At 44.4% G+C, this 26760-nt stretch overlaps 1 protein-coding gene across 2 annotated transcripts in view; it reads left to right on the forward strand.

Annotated features, from left to right (window-relative positions):
* INPP5A (inositol polyphosphate-5-phosphatase A) overlaps nt 1-26760 on the forward strand; it is a 473991-nt gene that overhangs the window by 262717 nt on the left and 184514 nt on the right. For both annotated transcript variants that reach the window (XM_077258448.1, XM_077258449.1), the window contains exons 7-8: nt 3067-3119; nt 6750-6869. In XM_077258448.1, coding sequence (XP_077114563.1) covers nt 3067-3119; nt 6750-6869 — 173 coding nt within the window. The remainder of the gene's footprint in view (nt 1-3066; nt 3120-6749; nt 6870-26760) is intronic.

Raw genomic sequence — 26760 nt, forward strand, 5'->3', positions numbered from 1 at the left:
CGGAGACCATTGCGGTGGAGTACGTTACTTATGGTATTGACTGAAACCAATGTCCCCACTGCCATGAGATCTTCCCGGAGCTCCTTCCTTGTTGTCCTTGGGTTAGCCTTGACTCTTCGGACAAGCCTGGCCTCGGCACGGGAGGAAACTTTCAAAGGCTGTCCAGGCCGTGGAAGGCTAACAGTAGTTCCATAAGCCTTCCACTTCCGGATGATGCTCCCAACAGTGGAGACAGGTAGGCCCAACTCCTTCGAAAGGGTTTTGTACCCCTTGCCAGCCTTGTGACCCTCCACGATCTTGTCTGTGATGGCCTTGGAATGCTCCTTTGTCTTTCCCATGTTGACCATGCTTGTTCACAAGTTTGGGGAGGGTCTTAAATAGTCATAAAAGGCTGGAAAAAGAGATAATTAATCCAAACATGTGAAGCTCATTGTTCTTTGTGCCTGAACTACTTCTTAATACTTTAGGGGAACCAAACAGAATTCTGGTGGGTTGAGGGGTTGAATAATAAATGACCCTCTGAAAAGACTTCACCTCCTCCTCCATGCTTCACGGTGGGAACCAGGCATGTAGAGTCCATGTGTTCACCTTTTCTGCGCCGCCCAAAGACACGGTGGTTGGAACCAAAGATCTAAAATTTGGACTCATCACACCAAAGCACAGATTTCCACTGGTCTAATGTCCATTCCTTGTGTTCTTTAGCCAAAACAAGTCTCTTCTGCTTGTTGCCTGTCCTTAGCAGTGGTTTCCTAGCAGCTTTTTTACCATGAAGGCCTACTGCACAAAGTCTCCTCTTAACAATTGTAGTAGAGTTGTCTGCCGCTAGAACTCTGTGTGGCATTGACCTGGTCTCTAATCTGAGCTGCTGTTAACCTGCGATTTCTGAGGCTGGTGACTTGGATAAACTTATCCTCAGAAGCAGAGGTGACTCTTGGTCTTCCTTTCCTGGGGCGGTCCTCATGTGAGCCAGTTTCTTTGTAGTGCTTGATGGTTTTTGCCACTGCACTTGGGGACACTTTCAAAGTTTTCCCAATTTTTCGGACTGACTGACCTTCATTTCTTAAAGTAATGATGGCCACTCGTTTTTCTTTACTTAGCTGCTTTTTTCTTGCCATAATACAAATTCTAACAGTCTATTCAGTAGGACTATCAGCTGTGTATCCACCAGACTTCTGCACAACACAACTGATGGTCCCGACCCCATTTATAAGGCAAGAAATCCCACTTATTAAACCTGACAGGGCACACCTGTGAAGTGAAAACAATTTCCGGTGACCACCTCTTGAAGCTCATCAAGAGAATGCCAAGAGTGTGCAAAGCAGTCATCAAAGCAAAAGGTGGCTACTTTGAAGAACGTAGAATATAAGACATAATTTCAGTTGTTTCACACTTTTTTGTTAAGTATATAATTCCACATGTGTTAATTCATAGTTTTAATGCCTTCAGTGTGAATGTACAATTTTCATAGTTATGAAAATACAGAAAAATCTTTAAATGAGAAGGTGTGTCCAAACTTTTGGTCCGTACTGTATACACAATATGTATGAAAAAGATTCCCCCATATTAGAAGAAAAATCCCTTTCCGGCTCGATGAATGGAAATCTGCGTCCCATTACTGAATTTAATACCTATAACCTCTAGTAGGAAACAGTATAATCAAAACAGACTACATAGTGCCCCTATCTCCGTTCTGTTATGCATGACCCCATCCTTATCCTGGTATGATTCGCCACCATCCCCATCCTGGTATGCAGGGCCCCCATCTCTGTCCTGGTATGCACGGCCCCATGCTTATCCTGGTATGATTCGCCCCCATCCCCATCCTGGTATGCATGGCCGCATCAGAAAAAAACATTACCCAAAACATTATATATACCTTCCTCTGCTCCCTCACAGCGTGTTGTTCCGGTGCCAGCAGTTGCCTTATGCTTCCGCAGCAGGAAGCTTGCGGCTGACACTGTGCTCGCTACTAAAGAGCAATGAATACTCACTGCCCTTCACACGCCTAGTCCCGGTGTGGGGAGCAGTGAGTATTCTGGCAGCTGTCCTTCAGCTTTTAAGCAGCGCATGATGTCCCTGCCATGAGCTGCTTACAAGCATAAAGTAGCTGCTGGCACCGGAACAAGACACTGCGAGGGAGCTGTGGAATATAAGTAATGGTTTCGGGTTTTTTTAATGTCTTTATGATGGGGCCCTGCATACCTAGATGGGGATGGGGGCCAATCATACCAGGATAAGGATGGGGCCATACATACCGGGATGCTATTAAGCAGAAATGAATATTCATGGCCCTCTACGCCCATGGGCATGGAATGCAGTGAATATCTATTTCTCTTTAGCAGCGGGCATGGAAGTAAGCCGCTGCCTCTGGCTACTGTGACCCGCAGCTCCACCGCTGCCACTCCCTCACCTCCCCACCACAGCCAGAGCCGGTACATCCGGACTATAAGACGCATCCCCTATTTTCCTCCAAATTTTTGGAGGAAAAAAGTGCGTCTTATAGACTGAACAATACAGTAAGTACCTCCATTCCCCCATTCGCTCTCGTTCAGTCATGTCTTTCTTATACATTGGAGCCCAACAAGGATACAAAAAAAAGGTTATGGCTCTTGGAAAATGGAGAGTAAAAAAAAAAAAAAAAAAAAAAAAAAAGGCAAAAAATGAAAAATCGTCTGTCATGATAGGGTTAAAAACAGAAAAACAGATTTGGATGAGAACAAGGTCGTGTAAATCAATGTGAAGTTTTTCTGAAAAAACAAACATTTATTCAACTCCGGCCTGTGACTAACCCTTCACTTAGACGACACAGGCACACAGTAAGATCTGTGAATGTCGGGTTGGAGTGAAAACTGTGATTTGTTTATATGCACAACACTCAAATCACCATTAATCATCCGCACAATATACGGGACGTGTTACTGTGCAGATAGCCTGCCTTAGAGACATAATCACGCCTGCCTACTCTCTCAGTTGTGAAATTAATATCGTCTTACTGTTTTTCTCATTAGTGACACAGCTGCCTTTCTGTGTATTAAAATCCACTTTTGTATTGTGTTTATCTTTCAGAGCAAATCATCTAGAAAAGGCTTTATTCGAACGCGATGGTGTATTACTGACTGGTACGTTATTTGAGATTTCTCGCACGCACATAATGTAACATTCAGTGTATGTGATTGAGGACCTGCTTAAGAACTAAGTAATTCACAACAATGTCCTTGTGGCTGAATAGATCAGGGATAGAAAGCGATAAAAAAAAATATGTAGCGCTTTTATGGAATAGTCGTGTCCTTATCATAATTGTAACCAAACGATTAATAATTGTCACCATTCTTTATTTCGATTGCAAAATTATTCTTATTCAAGCAAATTTTACCAACAGAGCACAGAGTTCTGCTCAAATTGACCATATCGGGCAACGCTTTATGGCACCTACCTATGGCTGATTTTTTTTTTTTCCATGATGAAAAATCAGAGGCTGATCTGGAAAAGCAATCCATTCCAGAAATCGGAAAATCACGCTCAGATTTATAAGGCAGATTTTCAGGTTGTGCCACACATTGATTAGCCCCCTAAAATAAGGCTAAAAGGTGAGTGGCTCACCAACTCAAAAACCGTCTCAAGAACTGACATTTTTCTTTTACCGCTGCTTGGGTTTTGAATTTGTACAGTAAAATCCATGCTGTATGAACTACAGTGCAGATTGGAAACTATAGGAGGCTGAAGTAGAGCTAATTTCTAAATTAAAAAACATTTGTGTCTATGTCCTTACTAAAAAAAACAGGTGACTGTACTAGCAGAAATGACTGTAGTTTAATTTTTGGTATATATGTATCTCTACAAATCTGTTTTTGTCAAGATACAGAACCAAAAAATGCTGTGCAAAGACATGTTAGAACTGTAGCTAACTAGTTAAGGTTCTGAAATTCAAGGAGCACTCAAGAGAAAAAAAAAACCTACTTTGTCTAAAGCTATAAATGCTCATATCCCACTCCCTGTCTTTTTATGTAACATTGTCATTTTACTACTTGTTACTGAGACCTCACATCACAGCTCTGCTGCTGCTGCTCCTTAGTGGTCCCTCTCCCTTCTGGGACACAACGTCTGTGATCATGGGGTGTAGCTTGTTTCTTGCTCTTTATGTAAGCCAGCCCTCTGACCAAGGATTATCACAGTGACTGTGCAGGTTTGGTGCTCTATTCTCCTTTCCCCTCACTCACCCTCTGACTAATGATCACAATCTGTGCTTGGTATGACGTACCTCCTCCATCTACGCTGCCTGCCTGCACAGCTTGTATGTAACTTGTCAAGGAGTGAGAGCTGGTGAAGCAATCGGTAGGAAATGACAGGTCATGTACAGGCTGTGAAATTGCAGGCAGTGGAAATGGAGGGGTACATCATACAACACACAGATTGTGATCATCCTTAGTCAGAGGGTTGTCTGGCATATATGGCAAGACACAATCTATTCATTCATGTTCTCTCATGTAGCATCCCAGAAGTGAGGGGGAGAGCCCTCAGGAGCAGCAGAAATAAGGTGAGGTGTTTTTACAATGGCCACTTGGGCTGTTTTTGACTTTAACATCCTGTCCTTTAAAGCATGTTTATTATCCTCACAGGCAGGATTACATGTAACACCTCTATACATGGGGTAACATTTCTCCTTTCGGAGAGTGACACCTCAAGCCTGACATGCCAAGGTGAGAAGACTTTTAAGCTTTCCTCTGGGAAATATGCAAGTGGTCTTTAAAGAAAGGATGAGGACTAGAACTCAAGCGCCACCTATTGGAAGTAGCACTAATAAAAGTCAATATTGACTCTCTAACGAGCCTTGACACATGATTAAGGATAAAAGCCAAAATCTTAATTTGCAGAGCCTGTGTTTCGGGGGTACTGCACCTCGTCAGTGCAAAATATGAGATCTGGTTTGTCTGGGTGAGAGGCGTCTGACCGGGATGCAAAGGGTAACCTTTCTTATTGCAGAGAGTGACATGTCAATCCTGACATGCCAAGGTGAGGAGACTTTTAAGCCTTGCATTGTTTTCCTGGGAAATATGCAAATTCTATCTTCATATAGGAAGAAAAGTAGAACTCTAGTGCCACCTGCACTGACTAGAAGAAGTCCCCCGAAACACTGTGTCTGCAAATTGAGATTTTGGTTTTGGCTTTTATCCTTAGTCATGTGGCCAGGCTAGTAAATCAATAAATCAATATTGACTGTTAGGATTGCTACTTCCAATAGGTGGCACTAGAGTTCTAGTTCTCTTCCTCTCTGAAGAGACAACTTGAATATTTCCCAGAGGAGCATTGTGGTTTGTCTCTTCACCTTGTATGTCAAGCTTGACATGTCACTCTCTGCAAGTAGAAACGTCACTCCTTGGATCCCGGTCAGACCCCTCTCACACAGCCAAACCGGATGTCACGCTTTGCATGGATGAGGGGCAGTACCCCGACAGTGTCTGCAAATTCTGGTTTTGGCTGTTATCTTAAGTCATGTGACAAGTCTCCTTAGAGGGTAGATATTGACTTTTAGGATCACTACTTCCAATACGTGGTGCTGAGAGTTCTAGTCCTCTTCCTCTCTGAAGAGACAATTTGCATACCTCTATACATAGCACAAGGATCCTCCATTGACAATAAGCAATGTTACAGTTCCACCTGCTTCTCCTTTGCACACGCTGATAAGAGGCTTCAGTAGAAGAAATGTGGTCTCAGCTAGTCTATTGCTGCTAATGTAAATGTGAATAAAGGAACAGAAAATATTAGAATAGAACAGCCCTAGTGGCCAGGGTGAAAATTGCACAATGTCTCATTTTTATTTTTAACATATATTATGTGAGCAAAAATTTTTTGCGAAACCCAATTCCAAAAGGTAATTTTCTGATTACATATTAGGCTCTGTTAAGTAGCTAAGAGAGGATAGTCCCATGGTGTGCTGCTGCATGCGTTCATATTGGGGCAAACTGGCCCACAAATGTACCTGTAATATCTCATTGCTACTCACCGGATCCTCAGGTAGGAGTCACGTTCGTCTGCATGAGGCAGTACACCGTGGGATGGTACCCCTGAGGGTCTCGTAACTTGCTAAAGTGCTGTGCACATCTGCTTCTTGATTTTCGTTAAATTTGGAAATTCTAACTCGGTGGTGAATCTGCCCCATGATGGACTCCTGAAACTATCCAATGACCGTTTTCTTTGTCCAAAAATTATGGACCAGTTTTCTCCTAACCTGTCATCTGGTTTTGCCTCTATCTTGCATCTACTTTACATCACTGTCTCAGGTTTTTTTTTTCTTATCCGATTCTAAAAATTGGTGTAGGTAGATTATCAGAACTTTTTTTATCCATGGACTCTCTCTCGCGATGGCCCATTTACAAAACTGAAACACCGAAGGAAAACATTAATGTCCGAGTCTGATCTGGAAAACGGATGAGAGTAGGACACGCTCCGAGCCTCACAGATTGGATCCATGGATCCGTTTTTAAAATGGATGTGTGCATGGATCAATGAGTCTGACAGTGTGCGCTGTATGTTTTGCAAAAGAAAGCACAAGGACATGTATACAGGATGTGTGAATGCAGCCCCAACGTGCACTTCTAACCTAAGGAAGCCATCATTAGCCAGACATATGCCAAAGAGTTGGCACAACATTATCTGAACGGCTGAGTCAATATTTTTTTTGTTTCCTGAAAATTACCTGGAACATGTTGTCACTGGTAAATAATAATAAAGTACAATCTATTTTTCTTCAGTGCCTTCGACTTAGTGAACATTCACCTTTTCCATGATGCTTCCAATTTAATTGCATGGGAATCCAGCCCTTCCAGTTACTCAGGAATACGGCAGAAGGCTCTAAGTTATGTTTTAAATAGGTAAGTGATATGCTCCTTGTTAGTGATGAGCAAGCGTGCTGGGATAAGGTGTTATCCATGCTCGGGTGCTGACCAAATGTCTTCCGCATGCTTGAAAAATATGCTCGAGTCCCCGCGGATGCATGTCTCGACAGCGGCAACACATGCATGGAGTGCCTGTTTGTTAGGCAATTCCTGCACTGCGTGTGTTACGCCTAACAGCCACCAGACATGCATCCGCTGGGATTCTAACATATTTTTCGAGCACGCGGAAGACGCTTGGTTAGCGCCCGAGCATTCCTGATAACACCTTATTCGGGCATATTCGCTCATCACTACTCCTTACATCTGTTCTGTTGGCAATATGTATAGATTCTGCAGACTTCATCTGTATAACTGTCCGAAATCATTTGGATCTTATGGTGCAGATAATGGCCTGCCTACAAAATGAGCACATGATCTGCTTCAGGCATCCCACCCCATCACCACCACCCACCAAAAAAAAAAAAAAATCAGTTAAGTTAAACTCTTGAAATTCTTTTGGTTCTAGTTGTTAGAATTTAAATTGAAAAAGTTTTTCATAGCTCTTTTCATGAATTTTGGTTACCTTTAATTTGACAGCCAATACAGCAGCTTAGGAGTCCTGGACTCTTAAATGGCAGACATGCCTAGTTTGAGATTGTAATGTAAAGCTTCCTATCGCTGCATGTCCAAGCAGCCCTATAGTATCTGGATAGACACACAGAGGGTTGTGTCATTTGGGCATACAGGAATCTTTTTTTTTTTTTTTTTACATGTAATTATATTTTATTGAGTTTGTAAAATATGAAATAACTACCAAAAATAAAATCTAAAAGTCAAATGTAATATTAAACTAATACTTTTAGAGCCGACATACTATTTTTTTAACATCTTGTTATATATTTGAAACAAACTTCTGACAGTAATTTCCTGCTCTTCAAAGTATCAGGTCAATTGCAGTTTGTTTGTTTTTTTTCTATACCGTATGGATGAGATTACGTAAAATGTTATCCACTTTGTTGCTATTGTAATATGCAGCTAATTTTCCACATGGAATTCTGCATTTTGAAATCCGCTGCACGTATGTTACATGGGGCCATAAACTAAAGTTTACATTATTGTTGCCGTATGCTTTATATCTGGATTTTACTTGGTGACAACCTATGGTTTACTTTTTTTCCTTTTTTGAGGTCAATCTGAAATTAATTGTAAAAACTTTCGCACAATTTTATTTTATTTTTTCCAGTTTTTCCTTTAGTATAGCAGAGTTGTGATTCCCCTGCTTTATAATCTCTAGAGATGTGAGAGCTTCTGGTCGCTTTCTCTAGTAAAGCACCTGATGTTATGAAATCTATTACAAATCTACCCAAGGTCCATAAAGGTTCCGAATGATCAGGAGATCGCTGGATCCTCTGCGAGGACAGGGGTCAGTGTGTGGCTTCCTAATTGTGCTCGTTCAACTGGCTACTAATCCATTGTAAAGAGATCCTTAAAGTTCTTCCCATTCCTGGACAATATGGTGGAATACTGATGATTCAGGCGAGTATGCGATAAATTAAACTATCCGCGCCTCATTGTGGAGGACAATGAGAGAAACAAACGTCTTTTCTCACTCGGCCATTTCTTTGTCATTATCTGTACTATGTTATACATAGGGGCAGAGACAATGGCTCCTTATCCCATTCACATCATGCATGCCTCTGTGACACTGGGACCTTTTCATACTATTTGTTTAAAACAAAGGTTGCCTGTAGGACACATTCACTTTTTTTGTGTGTGTGTATGTGTCTGTGCTTCCTGTTTAAAAGATGGTGCTTGAATGTGACGTCACTCATTGAGGAGGGACCGAGAAACCTGAAGAATTTAAGAATTTCTTCTCCCTTTTAGTATGAGTTTCGTTACATTTATTGCGTTCATGTACGAAAACACCCACATAACATTTGTGAATGTTGACTCCCATTGCGTCATCAATGGACAACAGTTTTTAACTTTTTATTTTGTTTGAAACATTACAATGTATCCTCTCTAGATTTTCAACAAGTCTATTACAGTCCAGTTAGAAACTTCTAGCATGTATCAAAACTTTTTAAGACTTTGTTGCATTCTTCTCAAAACTTTGCAACAATTGTAGCGTTTTACGTGAATTCATTATGTGTTTATAAAATCGTCAAAGCAGAAGTAAATCGATTTCATTGTGTTCTGACATTCCCTCTTGTATAATAAATTGAAAAGGTTAATAAATGCAGATAAAGCCATTTGAGCATTGTGATTCCCTGCCATTATCCATTTTTTTAACAGCACTTTGGCCGTCATATTTGTTACTGTAAATCACTCATCCGGGGAAACACAAGGTCCATCTGAATACTGTCTTCAATGTCTTGTCACCTCCCGCTTCATTAAACTAATTTTGTGTGCCCAGACCTCCCACGATGGCCTGGCAGACAGGGCGGGAAAGTGACAGTATGTTTTTAGCGTTCACTTTGGGTCAGTGATGTTGCAACTGGTATCATTAAAATGTGACATTTGCCAAGAAAGTGCCTTAGCGTCTCATCCTTCCATGACGGGGGTGGGTGAGCGCTGGATTCTAGGCTGTTCTGCCACTTGTGGAATTGCATTCACATGAACTGGCCATTTTAAGGGAGCACCGAGCCGCAGATCCGGACCTCCATAGTGAAATGATGGGCTGAGCAGTACAAAAGAGCAGTTCTGTAAAAGCAGTGAATAATGACTAACCCTTTTCATTCTCGCTGCTAACCTTTTGGCAACCACCAGCACAGTCTATTCTGATCGGCTGATTGGGGTGGACAATACACTGAAGCTCACTTTGAATGAATGCTACCACCAACAGTGTCTCTATTCAAGGTTTTGGGAACCATCTTTCACCATTGTCTAGCACCACTCCTCCAGACAGTAGGAAAGGAGAAAGTGAGAGCATATATATGGGGAAAGTGCTTCTTTTCTTGCCTGTAATCCCCTCTTAAAGCTGCATAGAGGGACATTTCCAGCCGAGCAACAGGAACCATTCAGTGTCGGATAAACACAGAGGGGAGAGGTTTAAAGTCAGGCATTTATATCCCTTTAACTGCGCGGCCTAATAATGCAGATTTAGTGGCTCTGAAAACAGAAGCCGATAAGTCTTTCCCTCTTAAGACTTTAAATGGCTAAAGAGCATTTGACTCTATAGTGCATCTTACCGAGCAGACAAAGCCGACAATTCAAAACCCGCTTTTAACAGGGAAAACGTTTAGAGAGATGCATCTTTCCCAAGTAAGAGAGCTGATTACTAGTTAAGTAGCTTCTAACTTGTTGGAATGTGCAATGCGTTAAAATACATTGGCCCCTAAAAGGAAAACAAGTCGCTTGTACGAAGAAGTCCTAAAGTTATCCATTTATTCAATTTAGCAACGTGCATTTCAGGAAAGCTGTGTTGTCACTTTGTTTTAAAAAAAAAAAAAATCTCGGAAAGTCAAGAAGCAAATTTGTACAGGAAAGTTGTGGTAGATTTGCTGCCACCTCTCAGGGAAAAGCTGTGTCCCATCACTCGTCAAAGTTGCATTACTGGTTATGGTGGTCCAGCCGCCGGAGACAATAGAATTTTTAACAACTTTTATGAAGTGAATGAAAATCAAATATGTTCACTATATGATAAAATATATATATATATATATATATATATCCATAGGGATACATTCCACATCTTATCCCCCTCTCCTCTGTTATTAGGGATGTCTATAAATTAGTTTGTTTTAATGTTCAGTTATCTTGACTAACAGGATCACATTTAGTATTTATTGTTGTGCATTGACTTATCTCAATGTTATTTGCCATCAATGTATTGCATCCCTCTATTAATAAGGTTTATTATTATTATTTAATGGACAGGGAGACTACAGAATACTCCTATGTATCAATTTGGGAAGCTAAAAAGGAGAGAGCCTGTATCCTTCTAGACTTGGATCCCCCTCACGTTCAGATCCCCTGTATCTCCCACTTATCCTTTTTTTTTTGTCTCCCTCTCTACCCGCGCACCCTCCCCTTCACCCACCTTCTCTCCAACACTCAATCATCTATTCTTCCCCGTCTTCACCCTTTTCCCCTCTCCCCCTCCTCTGACCTCATTTCTTTTCCCCTCCTCTGACCCTTCTTCTCCTCTTCCATCTTTCTTGATCCATCTTTATCCTTCCGTCTCTTGCCCCCTCGTCTCTCGCCCCCTCGTCTCTCGCCCCCTCGTCTCTCGCCCCCTCGTCTCTCGCCCCCTCGTCTCTCGCCCCCTCGTCTCTCGCCCTCTCGTCTCTCGCCCCCTTAGCTCCTTGCTTCTGCACCTCCCCTGTATCCCCCTTTCCGGAGGAGTCGGCGGGTAAAATCAAAACAACAAAAATTTAGCGTTCCACATTGACTGTTCTGGAGGAAGTGGGATTAGCTTTACAAATTCCCTTTCTGCCCTGGTCCTGGGTGGAGTCTCACTTTGTTTTACAGAAGCCGTAATCAAAAGGAGGCAATTTTGTTTAGTTTTCACTTTGCAGTACCGCAGTGTCCTCTTCTTACCATAAAGCTGTGTGTGTGTGTAATACATATTCTATAGAGAGCGAGAATCGCTAAGTACAAAGTGTTGACTTGATTACACTTCAAAATAAGTAATGATCTGATGTAACATATTTTTTACATTATTATCTGCGGTCTGTAATCATAGTGACAGCAGGCAAGAATTCTATCGCCATGTAATCCCATTGGTGTCCTATAAGGGGCTATAATCTAAGTAGTAAAACATTTTTTTTTTTACCTTCTCTATGGTGTTTGAAAATGTCTTCTTGTTTGCCACCCTGATCGTCTGTTATCATTATTAATGGTAAGACTCTTTACTTTTTCTCAGTGTGTCTTGGGTAAACTGTCCAGGGTGACTTTGTACACATTACCGTTCCAGAACTCCTGGAGACGCGCAGGCTTAGCACTGTGCTGATAGGTTATGGCTGACCTCCTGATGATGTCAGTAAAACGCCCTGACGTTGTCCTTAGAGTCCAGGTCCGTGAAATGAGATTTCATTTCAAGGGTTTGACATGGCTCCTGTTATCTTTTGGAAATGCTGCCTCGTCTAGTTCAACAGGAACATTTTTACATTGGAACTGTGAAATCCGGGCATAAAGCAGCCCTTTGTGCGTCTCATTATTTTCTCACAAATATAGTCCATTGTTGCATAGCTGAAGTTAATTTGATCAACATTGGGACATTTAACGTTTATGTCTGGTCAAAAGACCTGCTTCATGCTCATTTTGGGCATTGAGAGGGAATGATTGCAAGAAAATTAATGTTACTGTTAACAATTCGGAGCAATTAGTTTCCCAGGGAGAGGAGTTGTGATGCACGGGCTCCACACAGCTTTTCTTTGTGGTTTTATGGATACTCATTAGTCATCTGTCAAACTGTCTCAAAGACCCCTCCAATCTCTTCTTTTTCCCAGAACTTGTAGCTGAAAGAAGCATAGAGGAGCCCCCTGGTTTCTAAGTAAAAAATGACTTAAAGTCCAGAATAAAAACTGGGTCATTAAGAAACGTTGCTGGACTAGCAAACACCACACCTTTTCTTCCTGCTGGTAAATCATGTTCTTGCTCTTTTGTTATGTTAAGGACATGACGGTCCAGCCTCCAATCAGATCTTGACTCATTCTGATCCAGAGCATAATAAATATTCATCCTCCGTATAGAACCGGCAGTGGCAACATCAACACATGAATCTATTAGAGTTACACGGTTATACTTCTTTAGGCATTTATTGGATATGGTATTATTCTGTTTTCTATAGATTTTAGGATTTTTGTAGCTTCTGCGATGCTTATTAATTTAAAGCATCAGTTTCTAGACTCCTGTTTATCTTAAAACTCTTTGAACTCTTGATCTATTCCTATCTGATCCACTATCTTTCAGATCTCTCCTCTTGACCCTTTATAACGTTTTCCACACTACAAAAACTGCCCTCACTAAAATCTCGATCTACTTAAAGCTGTCTGGGATGGTCACTACTCTCTGTGGATTCTCCTGCTGCATTTGACACTGTGGACCACCACCAGCTCCACACTTTACTCTGCACGATCTGTCTGAAGGACACCGCCTTCTTGGTTCTCTTCCTACTTCTCTAACCACTCATTCAGTATACCTTTTCCTGACCCTTCTTCCTCTTTACCTTCCTGTCTGGCTTTCTCAAGGTAATTCCTTTGTCTCCTCGTTTTTTCTCTGTAAACCGCCTCCACTGAACAAACCATCAATAGATACGGTTTCCAGAACCATCTCTGTACTGATACCCGATTATTCGCATATCGTCCTGATACCACTCCCACATTACTACAACATACCAGGAATTGCCTTTCTGCTAGCTCTAGAATCATGTCCTCCGTGTATCTGAAACTGGAGCTTTCCAAAGCTAATTTTCTTGTTTCCGCTCTCTACTGACCAACCTATACCTGACCTTTCCATTTCTGTGAGTGGTTTTACCATTACTTCCCGAGCAACACACCCTCTGTCTTGGGGTTATAATTCACTACCTATATCCACTCACTTGCTCATGACACCTCCACCTCAAAAACATCTCTGGAATCCAACCGTTTCTTAAATAACTGCAAAATCTCTACTTGTCATTCTTATTTATTTGTATCTGTACTACTTCAACTCTTTACTAGTCTATCTCCCTCTTACTAAACTCTTCTCTCCACGATAGATGCAACAAAAACTTATCACGCTCATCCACAAAGCTGTCCACACAGCTGTGTCTCCCCTTCATTATTTTGATCTACAACCTCCACATTCTGCTAATGATCAAAGCCTAACATCCACCATAATCCCAACTTCCTTCTGCAGTACTTTGCATGTGCCTGCAGGTTGTCTGGAATGCACTATTCTAGATAGTTTGATTAAATCCCAGTATTCACAGATTTAACAAGTCTTGAAAGAATCTCTCTGTAGACAAGTCCATCACCTCACTAATTTAACTGTCCCCTGTTTTTTCTCCTTAAATTCTTCTCGGATTCTGGTCCGTTCTATCATCTGTTCTCACATACTCCATTCATTGTCACATTGTATCTGTACATAAATTGGTACCAGCTCGTGACGGGGTCATGAGGCTCTACTTGAACACCCTTATTTATTCTAAAGATAGCTGGACCGTACACAACAAATAATTTTTACCTTGTGTCTCCGCGTTTTCCTTTATAGATTTTAGCTTGTGAGCAGGGTCCTCACTCCTCTTGTTTAAATTTTAGAGTGGTTACTCTGTAATATATTGTTTGCACATGTCCCCTATGAATGGTAAAAAACTGCAGAATGTTTTGGCTATAGAATTAAAATATAGTAGTTTGTATACAGTCAGTCGTCTATCTGTCTAAGCCCATGAGTAATACGAAGGCCCTCATTACAATTTACATAAAGGTTCTCCCAACCCTTTAATTTCTGCAAGGTCAATGGACCATGTATTGTGTATGGGGGCCTGATGACTTGCCTGACACGTGATGTTTCAGGAGATCAGGAGTGACTATTTACATTTTCTCTATCCCCATGATGGCACCACGGAGAGAGGGGTCCGCCCCCAGGGACAGGAAACCTACAGGTGAAAAAGGGCGTACCTCTCTCCCACATCAGTTGGTTTCCTGTCCCTGACGGGGAACCTACAGCACGTACCTGAAGGATTCTTCGTGGAGTTCCAGGGGCTGATGCAGTCGACTTTCTAACAGGGGGCGCCCTGTTACGGCTGGATCAAGCGGTTTTTTCCTCTCTTTTTCTCCCTTTCCTGAAGCACCACCACAGGGGTCGGCGGGCCTCATGGGTGAGTGGAGGAAGGCAGTGAAAGGATCCAGTCTGCCTTCCATGAAAAAAAAAAAAAAAAAAAAGAGAGGGGGGGTAAGGAGCAGGTGACGGCGGTCACCGGAGGACTCTTAATGATAATATGGAGGTAGCGGCGGCTATCTTTCCATAAAAGGCCAAGTAAGACGGGCCAGAGGACACCGGCGTAATTACCGGTAAATCGGTGTGGGCGTCGGTAATGGAGCGCTGGTGCGCTCACCGGCGCCATCATCGCGAAAACGCAGCGCTACTGCGCGCGCGCCGGCGTCCCAGTACATTCATTCCCTCATGTGAAGCTGGCAGAGAACCGGAAGTTGGGCGGGCGCATGCGCAAACAGTCACTTCCGGTTTCGCCGGCACTAATGCATAAAAGCAACGCCAGCACAGGGAAAATGGTGGCAAATTCAAACTCCAAGTGCACCTTACAGTGCGGAGGCCACCATGAGCGAAAGCGAGCAGCAGGTTATGCAGGAAGCCGTCCAGCGATCTCCTGAGCAGGCACAAGTGCAGCGGCGTCTGCACCCACAGCAGCAGCGCAAAGGAAACTCGTCCTCTGTACAGCGCAGCAGCAGCGGACGATCAGAGTCTCAACGCAGTCGGGGGTCTGCAAAAACCACACGGCCGGCGACGATTCCAGCGGATACAGTCACCAGGCCTGAGACGGTATCTCTGATCCACAGGGGGTGAGTGATCTACGTGAAAGTGCTGACTTTAATGTAGGGCTCTTTCTGTTCTAGGGGAGGAAAAGTACAGCCAAAACTAAGCACAGAGAATGTGCCATATGTTCAGACGAGCTGCCTTCCTCCTGGGAGAAGAGACTATGCAGCGTCTGTATAAAAAAGACGATTCAGGAGGAAACCCCATCATTTGCATCCGAATTAAAGTCACTAATAAAAAGCCAGGTGGAAAGTGCCATTAAAGGCATTAAAGCCACAAAGAAAAAACATAAGAAAACACCTGAGTCCCCCGTATCCAGTGCGGACGAGTCAGAGAGTGAACTATCTGACTCGAATAATTCGTCAGATTCTGACACCTCTTCAGTATCCTCTGAGGGGGGGCGCAGTTGCTTCCCTATCGAGGAAACAGACGCTTTAGTGAAAGCGGTCAGAGCAACAATGGGTCTAGTGGAGGAGAGACCTAAAAAAACAGCGCAGGACATAATGTTCAGCGGTCTGGAACAAAAAAGAAAAAGAGCATTTCCAGTAAATGAGAAAATTCACTCTCTAATTAAAAGAGAGTGGAAAAAACCAGACAAAAAAGCTCTCCTCACCCCCAAAAGAAAATACCCGTTTGATGACCCAGCCTGCTCATCCTGGAGTAAGGCACCAAAATTAGATGTGGCCATAGCAAAGGCCTCAAAAAAGTTTGCCCTACCTTTTGAGGACATGGGTACCTTAAAAGATCCGATGGACAAAAAAGCCGAGGTTTTTCTAAAAAACTCTTGGGAAGCGGCAGGAGGCGGACTTAAACCAGCGGTCGCGGCCACCTGCACAGCTCGCGCGCTAATGGTGTGGCTTGAGCACTTGGATTCCCAATTAAAAGGGAAAGTCTCTAGAGACACGATTCAAAAATCAGTGTCCGTAATGAAAGGTGCAGCAGCCTTTTTGGCGGATGCATCTGTAGACTCAGCCAGACTAGCAGCCAGGGCTGCCGCCTTTTCGAACGCCGCAAGACGTGCCCTGTGGCTAAAATGTTGGCCAGGGGACCTTCAGACAAAGACAAAACTATGTTCAATACCCTGTGAGGGGGAATTCTTGTTCGGCACAACGCTAGATGACATCCTCGAGAAAGCCGAGGACAAGAAAAAGTCTTTCCCTGGTTTCCCCAACCAATCATACAGACGTTCCTTTCGGAATAAAAAATTTATGCGGAGAAAACCTCCGAAAGGGAACAAAGAAACATGGGAGGAAAAAAGAAATAAAACCAGAGGGTTCCTATTCAACAAACCCACTCCCGACAACAAGAAAACTCAATGAAGGTGTCCCCCAGGTTGGCGGGAGACTAACAGAGTTCCTCCCAGCCTGGGAAAAAATTTCAAGCAGCCCCTGGATACTAGGCATAGTACGAGAAGGGCTCAAGCTAAAGTTCCGCATTCCCCCCAACAACCTCTTCATGGTGACACCACAGAGACAGTCTCAAGAACAGTCGGCTCTTCAGGAAGAGATTCTAGGCCTAGTCCAGAAGGAAGTCCTACAGGAAGTCCCTCACCAGGAAAGAGGCATGGGCTTCTACTCTCCCCTCTTCCTCCGAAAGAAGCCAGATGGATCATACAGGACAATAATAAATCTCAAAAAGTTAAACAGTTTTCTCGAGATCCCACACTTCAAAATGGAGACAATAAAATCTTGCGTAAAAATACTCTTTCCCAGGTGTTTCATGACTGTTCTAGACCTACGAGATGCATACTATCATGTACCGATCCACAAGGATCATCAAAAGTACCTCCGGCTGGCAGTGAATATCCAGGGGGAGGTGAAACATTATCAGTTTCGGGCCCTCCCTTTTGGGTTAGCTATCGCACCCCGGGTATTCACGAAACTAATGTCGGAAGTGATGGCTCATATACGAGAGCAGAATATCCTGATAGTCCCATACCTGGACGACCTCCTTGTGGCAGGGACATCATTCCATCACTGCAAACAGCAGTTGGATTTGGTTATGACTTCTCTGTCAAGCCTAGGTTGGCTGTTGAACCTTACCAAATCCAAAGTAGTCCCATCACAGGTACAGGAGTACTTGGGGATAGTCCTCGACTCGACCACACAAACGTGTTATCTTCCTCAGGGGAAGATTCAAAAGATGACACAGGCAGCGGTACAGTTGTCATCATCCCCAGTCACCACACTCAGGAAAGCCATGTCCCTGCTGGGCTCCATGACATCCTGTATCCCGGCAGTGCAGTGGGCACAATGCCATTCCCGAGACTTACAATGGGAGACTTTAAGTTCAAGCCTGTGTCTGGGAGGAAATTTAGACGGGCGGTTAAGCATATCACCAACTACGATACACTCCCTACAGTGGTGGGCAGATCCGATAAATCTTACCAAGGGGGTCCCCTGGTCACTACCAACAGAGAAAATCCTAACGACCGATGCAAGCCCCTGGGGGTGGGGTGCTCATATAGACGGTCAGGTGACACAAGGGAACTGGAACAAAAATCAGGAGCTAACCTCATCAAATATGAAAGAACTGCTAGCGGTAAAACTCGCCCTAATACACTTCCAAAACATCATCCGCTCCCACCACGTAAAAGTCTTTTCGGACAATCAGGTAGTGGTAGCATACCTAAACCACCAAGGGGGCACCAGGTCACAAACACTGATGGAAGAAACCCGGTCTATCTTCTACATTGCAGAACACAATCTGAAGTCCCTAACAGCCCTTTACATAAAGGGTTCAGAAAACCAGACCGCAGACTTCCTCAGCAGAACACGCTTGAGACAGGGGGAGTGGGAGCTGAAACAGTCGGTATTCAACCAAATAGTGAAACGTTGGGGAGAGCCAGAAATAGACCTATTTGCGGACTTTCAGAATCGGAAAGTGAGGAAGTTCTGCTCAATCGACCCCCGGGGAGGGCCAGTAGCTCTGGACGCTCTCACAGTCCCCTGGAACTATCGCCTCTCCTACGCGTTCCCTCCAATATCCCTCATTCCCCTAGTCTTGAGGAAAATTCGGGAGGAGGGAGCAACAGTGATAATCATAGCTCCATTCTGGCCTCGCAGGATATGGTTTTCTTGGCTGAGAAAGATGTCCTTAGACAGTCCGTGGGTTCTACCAGACACGCAAAATCTGTTATCCCAGGGCCCAGTGTGTCACCCCAATGTGAAAAGCCTACATATGACAGCCTGGCTTTTGAAAGGAAGCTATTAAGCAGCAAAGGGTTTTCATCCAACCTGGTGTCCACATTACTACAGAGTAGGAAACCCGTAACCACCAAAATATACGGCAAAGTGTGGAAAAAATTCATGTCTGTATCAGGGGTTGACCCAGGGGGGGAAATCCCAATAGATAAGATTCTCGAATTCCTGCAAAAGGGTTTGGAAAAAGGGCTAGCTACGAGTACTCTAAAAGTTCAGGTAGCAGCCTTGGGAGCACTATATAATTATGATCTAGCCAGAAACCGATGGATCGTGAGATTCATCAAAGCCTCGGGTAGATTAAAACCGGTTCCTTTGCATAATGCCCCTCCATGGGATCTAAACCTTGTTCTAAATGCACTAACCAAATCTCCTTTTGAGCCCTTGGCAGACGCACCCCTAAAGATTCTATCTTTAAAAACAACACTCTTAGTGGCCCTAACCTCAGCCCGTCGCGTTAGTGACATACAAGCATTGTCCGCGGGCCCTCCCTTCACTCAAATTCTTGAGGACAGAGTCATTCTAAAAACGGACCCGGCTTACCTCCCAAAAGTCGCGTCTCAATTTCACAGGACACAAGAGGTCTCCCTGCCCTCATTCTGTCCCAACCCCAAGAATGAGGGAGAAAAAACACTACATACCCTTGATGTTAGGAGGTGCCTACTCCAATACTTGTCAGCCACTAGAGAGTGCAGGAAGGATAGGGCTCTGTTTGTCTGCTTCCAGGGTCCACGGAAGGGACAGAAAGCGTCAAAAGCTACGCTAGCGAGGTGGATAAGAGATGCCATCGCCCTATCCTACTCTTCCAGCGGGACGGCCATCCCGGAGAATATAAAGGCGCACTCGACCAGAGCAGTGGCATCATCCTGGGCGGAAAGAGCGGGCGCGTCAATACAACAGATATGTAGAGCGGCCACTTGGTCTTCCCAGTCTACATTTTTCAGACACTACCGCTTAGACTTGACCTCCTCTGATCTCACCTTTGGTCGAAGGGTTCTAGAGGCAGTGGTCCCTCCCTAAAAAATTACAATCTATGTAAATCTCTCCGTGGTGCCATCATGGGGATAGAGAAAATCGTAGTTACTTACCGATAACGGTATTTCTCTGATCCCATGATGGCACCCGTATATTCCCTCCCTTTTCACACACAGGTGTGCACACTATAATGTATAGTTAGTTACCTTTAGCCACGGTGCCTCTGTTAAGTAAAAAATTGTTAAGTTTAATTTGTGTAAATATCAAATTGCAGCTGAAGTTCTGTATAAGGCTCTGTTAACCAACTGATGTGGGAGAGAGGTACGCCCTTTTTCACCTGTAGGTTTCCTGTCCCTGGGGGCGGACCCCTCTCTCCGTGGTGCCATCATGGGATCAGAGAAATACCGTTATCGGTAAGTAACTACGATTTTTTCACACAATCCATTTATCCAGAGTCTGGCAGCAGCTTACTCAGCTTTTCCAATGACTGTGCTGCAGGGTTGTCAGCACTTGAGATATACACTGCTCAAAAAATTTACACAAATACCACATCCTGATATCACTGAATGAAATATTCCAATTGCAAACTTTTATTAACTACATAGTGAAATGCGATGAGAACAATAAAAGATAACAATGATCAATGTAAATCAAATTTAATATCCCATGGAGGTCTGGATTTGGAATGATATTCAGATTCAAAGTGGAAAGTCAAATTACAGGTTGATCCAACGTCAGTGGAAATGCCTCAAGAAAAGGAATTGATGCTCAGTAGTGTGTGTGGCGTCCACATGCAGGATGACCTCCTTACATTGCCTGGGCATGATCCTGATGAGGCGGTGGATGTTCTCCTGAGGGAGCTCCTCTCAGACCTGGATTAAAGCATCAATCATTTCCTGGAAAGTCTGTGGTGCAACTTGGTGTTTGTGGATGGAATGAGACATGATGTCCCAGATGTGCTCAATTGGATTCAGGTCTGGGCAACAGACAGACCAGTCCATAGCATCAATGCCTTCATCATGCAGGAACTGCTGACACACTTGAGCCCTATGAGGCCTAGAATCAGAAGGTACCCAAGGCCTAGTGCTCCTGCATATGGTCTCACAATGGTACATAATAGCAGTCAGGGTACCTCTGGCCAGCACATGAAGGGCTATACGGCCCTCTAAAGAAATGCCTCCCTACACCATTACTGACCCACTGCCAAACCAGTCATGCTGGAGGATGTTGCAGGCAACAGAACATTATCCACGGCATCTCCAGACTCCGTCATGTGCTCAGTGTGAACCTGCTCTCATCAGTGAACAGCACAGGGCACCAATGTTGGATCTAACAATCTTGGTGTTCTCTGGCAAATGCCATTCTCTTTGCATGGTGTTGGGCTGTAAGTACAACACTCACTTGTGGACGTCAGGCCCTCATACCACCATCATGGAGTCTTTCTGGCAATTTGAGCAGACACATGGATGTTAGTGGCCTGCTGGAAGTCATTTTGCTGGACTCTGGCACTACTCATCCTGTTCCTCCTTGCACAAAGGAGGAGGTAGCGGTCCTACTGCTGGGTTGTTGTCCTCCTACAGCCCTCTCCATGTTTCCTGGTATACTGGCCTGTCTCCTGGTATCTGCTCCATGTTTTGGACACTGTATTTGCAGACACCGCTACTCTTCTTGCCACAGCTGCCATTGGTGAGCCATCCTGGATTAGCTGCACTACCTGAACAACTTCTGTAGATTGTAGACATAGTCTTATGCTACTATACCTCTAAGGCCGGGGTCACATTACAGCGTAATACGGACGACTGCTAAGCGATAGAAAAATCGCATAGCACTCAGACCAATGTAAATCTATGGGGCAGCTCCCATCATCCGTTTTTCTCTCGTCCATATTATACTTGCGAGTGAAATCGCAGCATGCTACGATTGTCCGCGTATCTCAGCTGAGAATCGCCAATGCAAGTCTATGGGTGCGAGAAAGAATCGCAGAGCACACGGACCATGCGTGTGACTTGCGAGAAATTCTCAGGCATTGGGCAGGTGACAGGAAATTGGCTCAGCCATTATTTGCTAATGCTGGCATTGCACACGGATGACATACGGATCACCATAGGGAAAACATTTGTGCGATTCTCGGCAGACAAAATAGGACAGATTTTTTTTTATACATTGTGTGTGACTCCAGCCTCAGGGTGAGAGCAATAACAAAACGCAAATGTTATCAAAACAGCCAAAAAGGATGAGAACAGAGAAATGTTCTGTGGTCACTCCCTGCAGAACCACTCCTTTACAGGGGTTGTATTGCTAATTGCCAGTCATTTCTACCATTATCTGTTACATTTGCACAACAGCAGGAGAAATTAATTCACAAGTTTCATCAGTATTTTTTATCAGAAAATCATCAGAACTTGAACCGTTTCAGTTTTTATCAGTTTCATCTGTTTTTGTCTGATGCAAAAATGATCGGAATAATATTGAATGTTTCTTAAGCTTGTCTTAAACAGTCCATGAAAAATGGACAACCAGATGGCATCCAAATACTGTCCTTTTTTTTCCTCACAGAATCAGACTAGCGTTAACAAGTTTGAGCCTATACTTTGATTACATCACCTCTCGGTATACTGTGCGCAGAGCTTTAATCACGCCCTGGCACTTTGAGTGACAGCCTTCCTACAGTGTGTGTGCAGAGCGAGCTGTCACTTAAAGTGCCGGGGCATGATTACAGCTCTGCTCACAGTATACGGAGTGGTGATGTAATTACTCACCTGCACCAACGCCGTCACACAGAGATTACACTTTGATTAAAACTTCATTTTCTCTGTGTAGCCGTACTTCGTCAGCTGGCTATACAGGATTTTAGTGCTATTTCTTTAAAGGGAACCTGTCACCCCCCCCCCCAGGCGTTTGAAACTAAAAGAGCCACCTTGTGCAGCAGTAATGCTGCATTCTGACAAGGTGGCTCTTTTAGTTATTGGTGCTGTAACTGCAGAAATAATCAGTTTTGTAATTAGTCCTAAATACCTTTCTTCAGTCCTGTAGGCAGCCCTTTCCCCCCTGCTGCAGACGCCACACAGCCGTCACTCAAGTCTTCTTGGTGCCGGGCGCCGCCTCCTCAGCGCTGTTTTGATATCAGCCGGCGCCTGCGCTCTTTTGTCATGCCTTGGGCAGGCGCAGTGAGCGCTGCCCATCCTCATATGCAGTCTAGCTGACTGCGCCTGTGCGGCCGCCCTGCCTGTGAATCCGAGCCCCGCAATGTGAATAAATCAGAAGACACTGCGGGGCTGGGATCCACAGGCAGGGCGGCCGCACAGGCGCAGTCAGCTAGACTTCATATGAGGACAGAGGATGGGCAGCGCTCACTGAGCCTGCTCAAGGCAGGAGATAAGAGCCACCTTGTCAGAATGCAGCATTACTGCTGCACAAGGTGACTCTTTTAGTTTCAAACGCCTGGGGGGGTGACAGGTTCCCTTTAAGGGAACCGGGCAGCATGTGTTGGACAATAGCTGCTACATTCCAGCCATATATGTTTAGCTTTGAAACGTTGTGGTGTTTCTGAGAGTAACATAGTTTTATTACCGCCGTGGACTGAGTTGCATCAGAGGCTATTCGGAGAGGCGGGTCTGCGGCAGCTTCTTCCGGCTTGCTGCCCTAGTGACAGGTGATTGTATTGGCTGATATCTGATACTCCAGGAACCTGCCTCTCCGACTAGTCTACAGCATGGCTTGGTCCCTGGCGGCTATTAAATAGTTTTTCATAGCATTTCAGGATTACATGCTGTCGTGGATCGGGTAGCGTGTATCAACTGTCAGGTTCCCTTTAAACAAATGCACTGTTTTTGGGGGGACTTTGGTTCAAACCTTTTAGAATCCAACTATTTCCCTATTTCAAGGGATTTTGCATAGAACAGAGCCCACAGGTTATAGGCTTTAAATAAACTGATTCCCATTCCTGCCTTAACTTTTGTACATATGCTACCTTAAATCTTTAAATGTACACTTGCTTATTATGTAAGCGGAGGAACATTTCTCATGTCCAATTGAGGTGCATTAGTAATCTATCAAAGGACAAGAGAAGACCCTAATACTCTGTATGTATTTATATAGTCTAGGTTTAGCAATTATATTTCACTGTCACTGCAAATTAATTGAATCATCATAAAAAAAAAAGCCTCATCTTGAGCCGACGCGTTTTATGTTAGTTTTCTTTCTAATCAAAATGAAGTAAAATCCATAAATGCTAATGCCACTTGATATTATATGATTAGGTTAGAATAAAATGAAAATGAATGAATCTTTGTGGTTTTATTTATATCCTGTAAGTATAGCGATTTATAATGGACATGTCAGGCAGGGCTTTGAATTGCAAAATGTTCAGTTCTAGTTAATACAAACTCATTGGGTCTAGATACAAATAATGTAAACATTGAGATCCATATGATGTAAGTAATAAGAAAATCAAATAAGTGATGCTTCAAGTTTTGTTTCCTTTTATTTATTTTTTATTTTTCTGGTCCTTAGTTACAAGTAGGCAACTGGAATGATACTGTAGCATTGGGCAAAATTTGTTTTAAAAACATTCTAGAATGTTGCATTTCTTTTCAAGTAGCCGCCCGAGGGAAGGGAAAAAAAAAAAAGCTGACAAACAAATTTGATGCCAAAATTATTTTTATAGATCTCGATGCATCAGATGCTGCACTAGACAGAAGGAGCTAGATAAAAATGTTGCATGCACCATTTTTTTTTTTTTTTTTTTACTTTGCTGTAGAGACGACTTGTGTAGTTTGCCATCAGTTATGGCTCTGGCACGCATCATCTAGCTGGACACAACTGATGAAAGTTATGAAGAATATCTCTGCAAAAATGTATGTTTCTCCAGTCACCTTCCACGACAGCAGTATCGGAGGTTGTCTCCCCGCCCTAATAGGGTACAGGAAACAAAGAGGTTAAATACCCCTCCCCTTCCTGCAACCACCAGTGTTTTTCCTGTCCCCTATGGGGCATGAAGAGGTTCTCTGATAGTGCTGCCGTGGCCGGCGATCGGGAGCACGGTTACCTGAAGCCGGGCAGTTGAGGTCGGGAGCTCCTCTCTCCTCCTCCTTGGACTGCTCCCATCTCCGCGTCCACCGCGTGACTTGGGACCTCCACCCGCCCTACCCGCGCCTTTTTCGGGAGGCAAAGCAGGGCGATGCGGTGCGCCGGGGTCCTGCTGCAGCTCCCCGGCTTCCTCCTTCCTCCACGCTGCTGCTGGGAATGACGCGCGCGTACCGGAAGTGACGCATACCCGAACTTCTGGTTTCTTCGGCTCCATACGCTGAAGCTCCCGTGCACGCCGGCCGGCGTCCCCTGCCCCCAGGACATCCAGCGGCAGCCATGACGGGCGTCTCTGACCCACCCCACGGACACTAACGAGGAGGAGGAGCACCAAACTCGCTGGAAGCCTCGATAAGTATTTATTCCTGGCTGGGGAAGCCTCCAGGTAAGACCTTCTGTCTGTGACCCTCTTGACTGGACCACTGACCATATGGACGGCGACAAACCCCTACTCTCGGCTCCTGCCCAGGGTACACCCCCCTACTGTAAGTAGTGGGATGATGTCCCTTGCTGTCCATTTTTAAAATTTAAGTGACTTGGTCCACCTTTCTCTCTCGTTTTAGGGAGACAAGGTCCCTGCCCATAGGAAGGATAAAATGCCCAGCCGCAAGTGTGCTGCATGTGCATCCAAGCTTCCCTCCGGGCCTAAAATTAGAGTTCGAGAGTACTCCCCTCACCGTCTAACCATCACTTCTCTACAGTCTCCAGGACTTCGAGAATCTCTGATGACGGATATTCTAAGCCTGCTTCAAGCAGAGGTAATTTCCCAGGTACCACATCAGGAAATAGGAGAAGGTCACTATTCCCACCTTTTTCTGGTGAAAAAACACTCAGGGAAACACCGTATCATAATAAACCTGAAACCTCTAAATCAGGTGATAAGATACCGAAGATTCAAAATGGAATCAATCAAATCAGCAATCCCGCTAATTGGTCAGGACTGGGTAATGGCGACGCTGGACCTGAGGGACGGATACTATCATGTGCCAATACATCCAGATCACAGAAGGTTCCTCAGGTTCGCGATTTCCCAAAACAAGCGAGTCAACCATTACCAATTCAATGCCCTTCCATTCGGAGTCTCGTCTGCTCCCCGAGTCTTCACCAAGATCATGTCAGAAGCGGTAATCTTTATCCGTCAACTGGGGGTCTGTGTCATTCCATACTTGGAAGACTTTCTCATCATCGCCCCATCTGCTTCGCGTCTCAATCAGGATGTGACGAAGGTCCTCGATACCCTAAAGTCACTCGGGTGGATCCCGAATTTGGCAAAATCAGATCTCCGACCATCTCCAAGGAAGAAATTCCTAGGAGTTCTTCTGGACTCTGAGAGAAGGATGTCCTTTCTACCCAAAGACCGTCGGATCGATCTTATCCACAGGATCTCCAGGTTCAGAAGCCAAAAAAACCCGACTCTAAGAGACTCTATGTCAATCCTGGGTTCATTGACATCATGCATCCAGGCAGTCTCCTGGGCCAAGCCCATACGAGAATTCTGCAGTCTCACATCCTGACGTATTCAAGAGGACACCGGATGGCTCTGACCAGGAAGATTCCCCTTCCCTCTCATGTGAGAACTTCCCTCTCATGGTGGCTGAACTCCCAAAACCTACATCGGGGAGTCAACTTAGATCAGACTCCTCTAAGAGTACTTACGACAGACGCAAGTCAGAGAGGTTGGGGCGCCGTGATCGAAGGCTCCCACTTTCAGGGGCTGTGGGCCCCAGATGTAAGACACAGCTCCTCAAATCTGAGGGAATTAAAAGCAGTGGAGGAGGCACTAAGAGCTGCATCTGCCCTCATCCAAGGTTACCATGTACGGGTGATGTCCGACAATATGACCACTGTGGCCTATCTTAGGCACCAAGGGGGCACAGGACATTCGAGCCTAAAGATAACGGCTGGAAGGATTTTTTCCTGGGCGGAGAATCACCTTCTGTCCATCTCCGCAGTTCATATAAAGGGATTGGACAACTCCCAGGCGGATTACCTCAGCAGGAGGGACTTCCATCCAGGAGAATGGTCTCTAAATCAGGATATATTCCTATCCTTAGTCCAGAGGTGGGGAACTCCCGATGTGGACCTGTTCGCCAACAACCGGAATACAAAATCAAACATCTTCTCCCTGACCTCCTCAAACGAGGCGCAGG

The sequence above is a fragment of the Ranitomeya variabilis genome, chromosome 4, assembly GCF_051348905.1.
Source record: "Ranitomeya variabilis isolate aRanVar5 chromosome 4, aRanVar5.hap1, whole genome shotgun sequence".
In the NCBI taxonomy this organism is placed as follows: Eukaryota; Metazoa; Chordata; class Amphibia; order Anura; family Dendrobatidae; genus Ranitomeya; species Ranitomeya variabilis.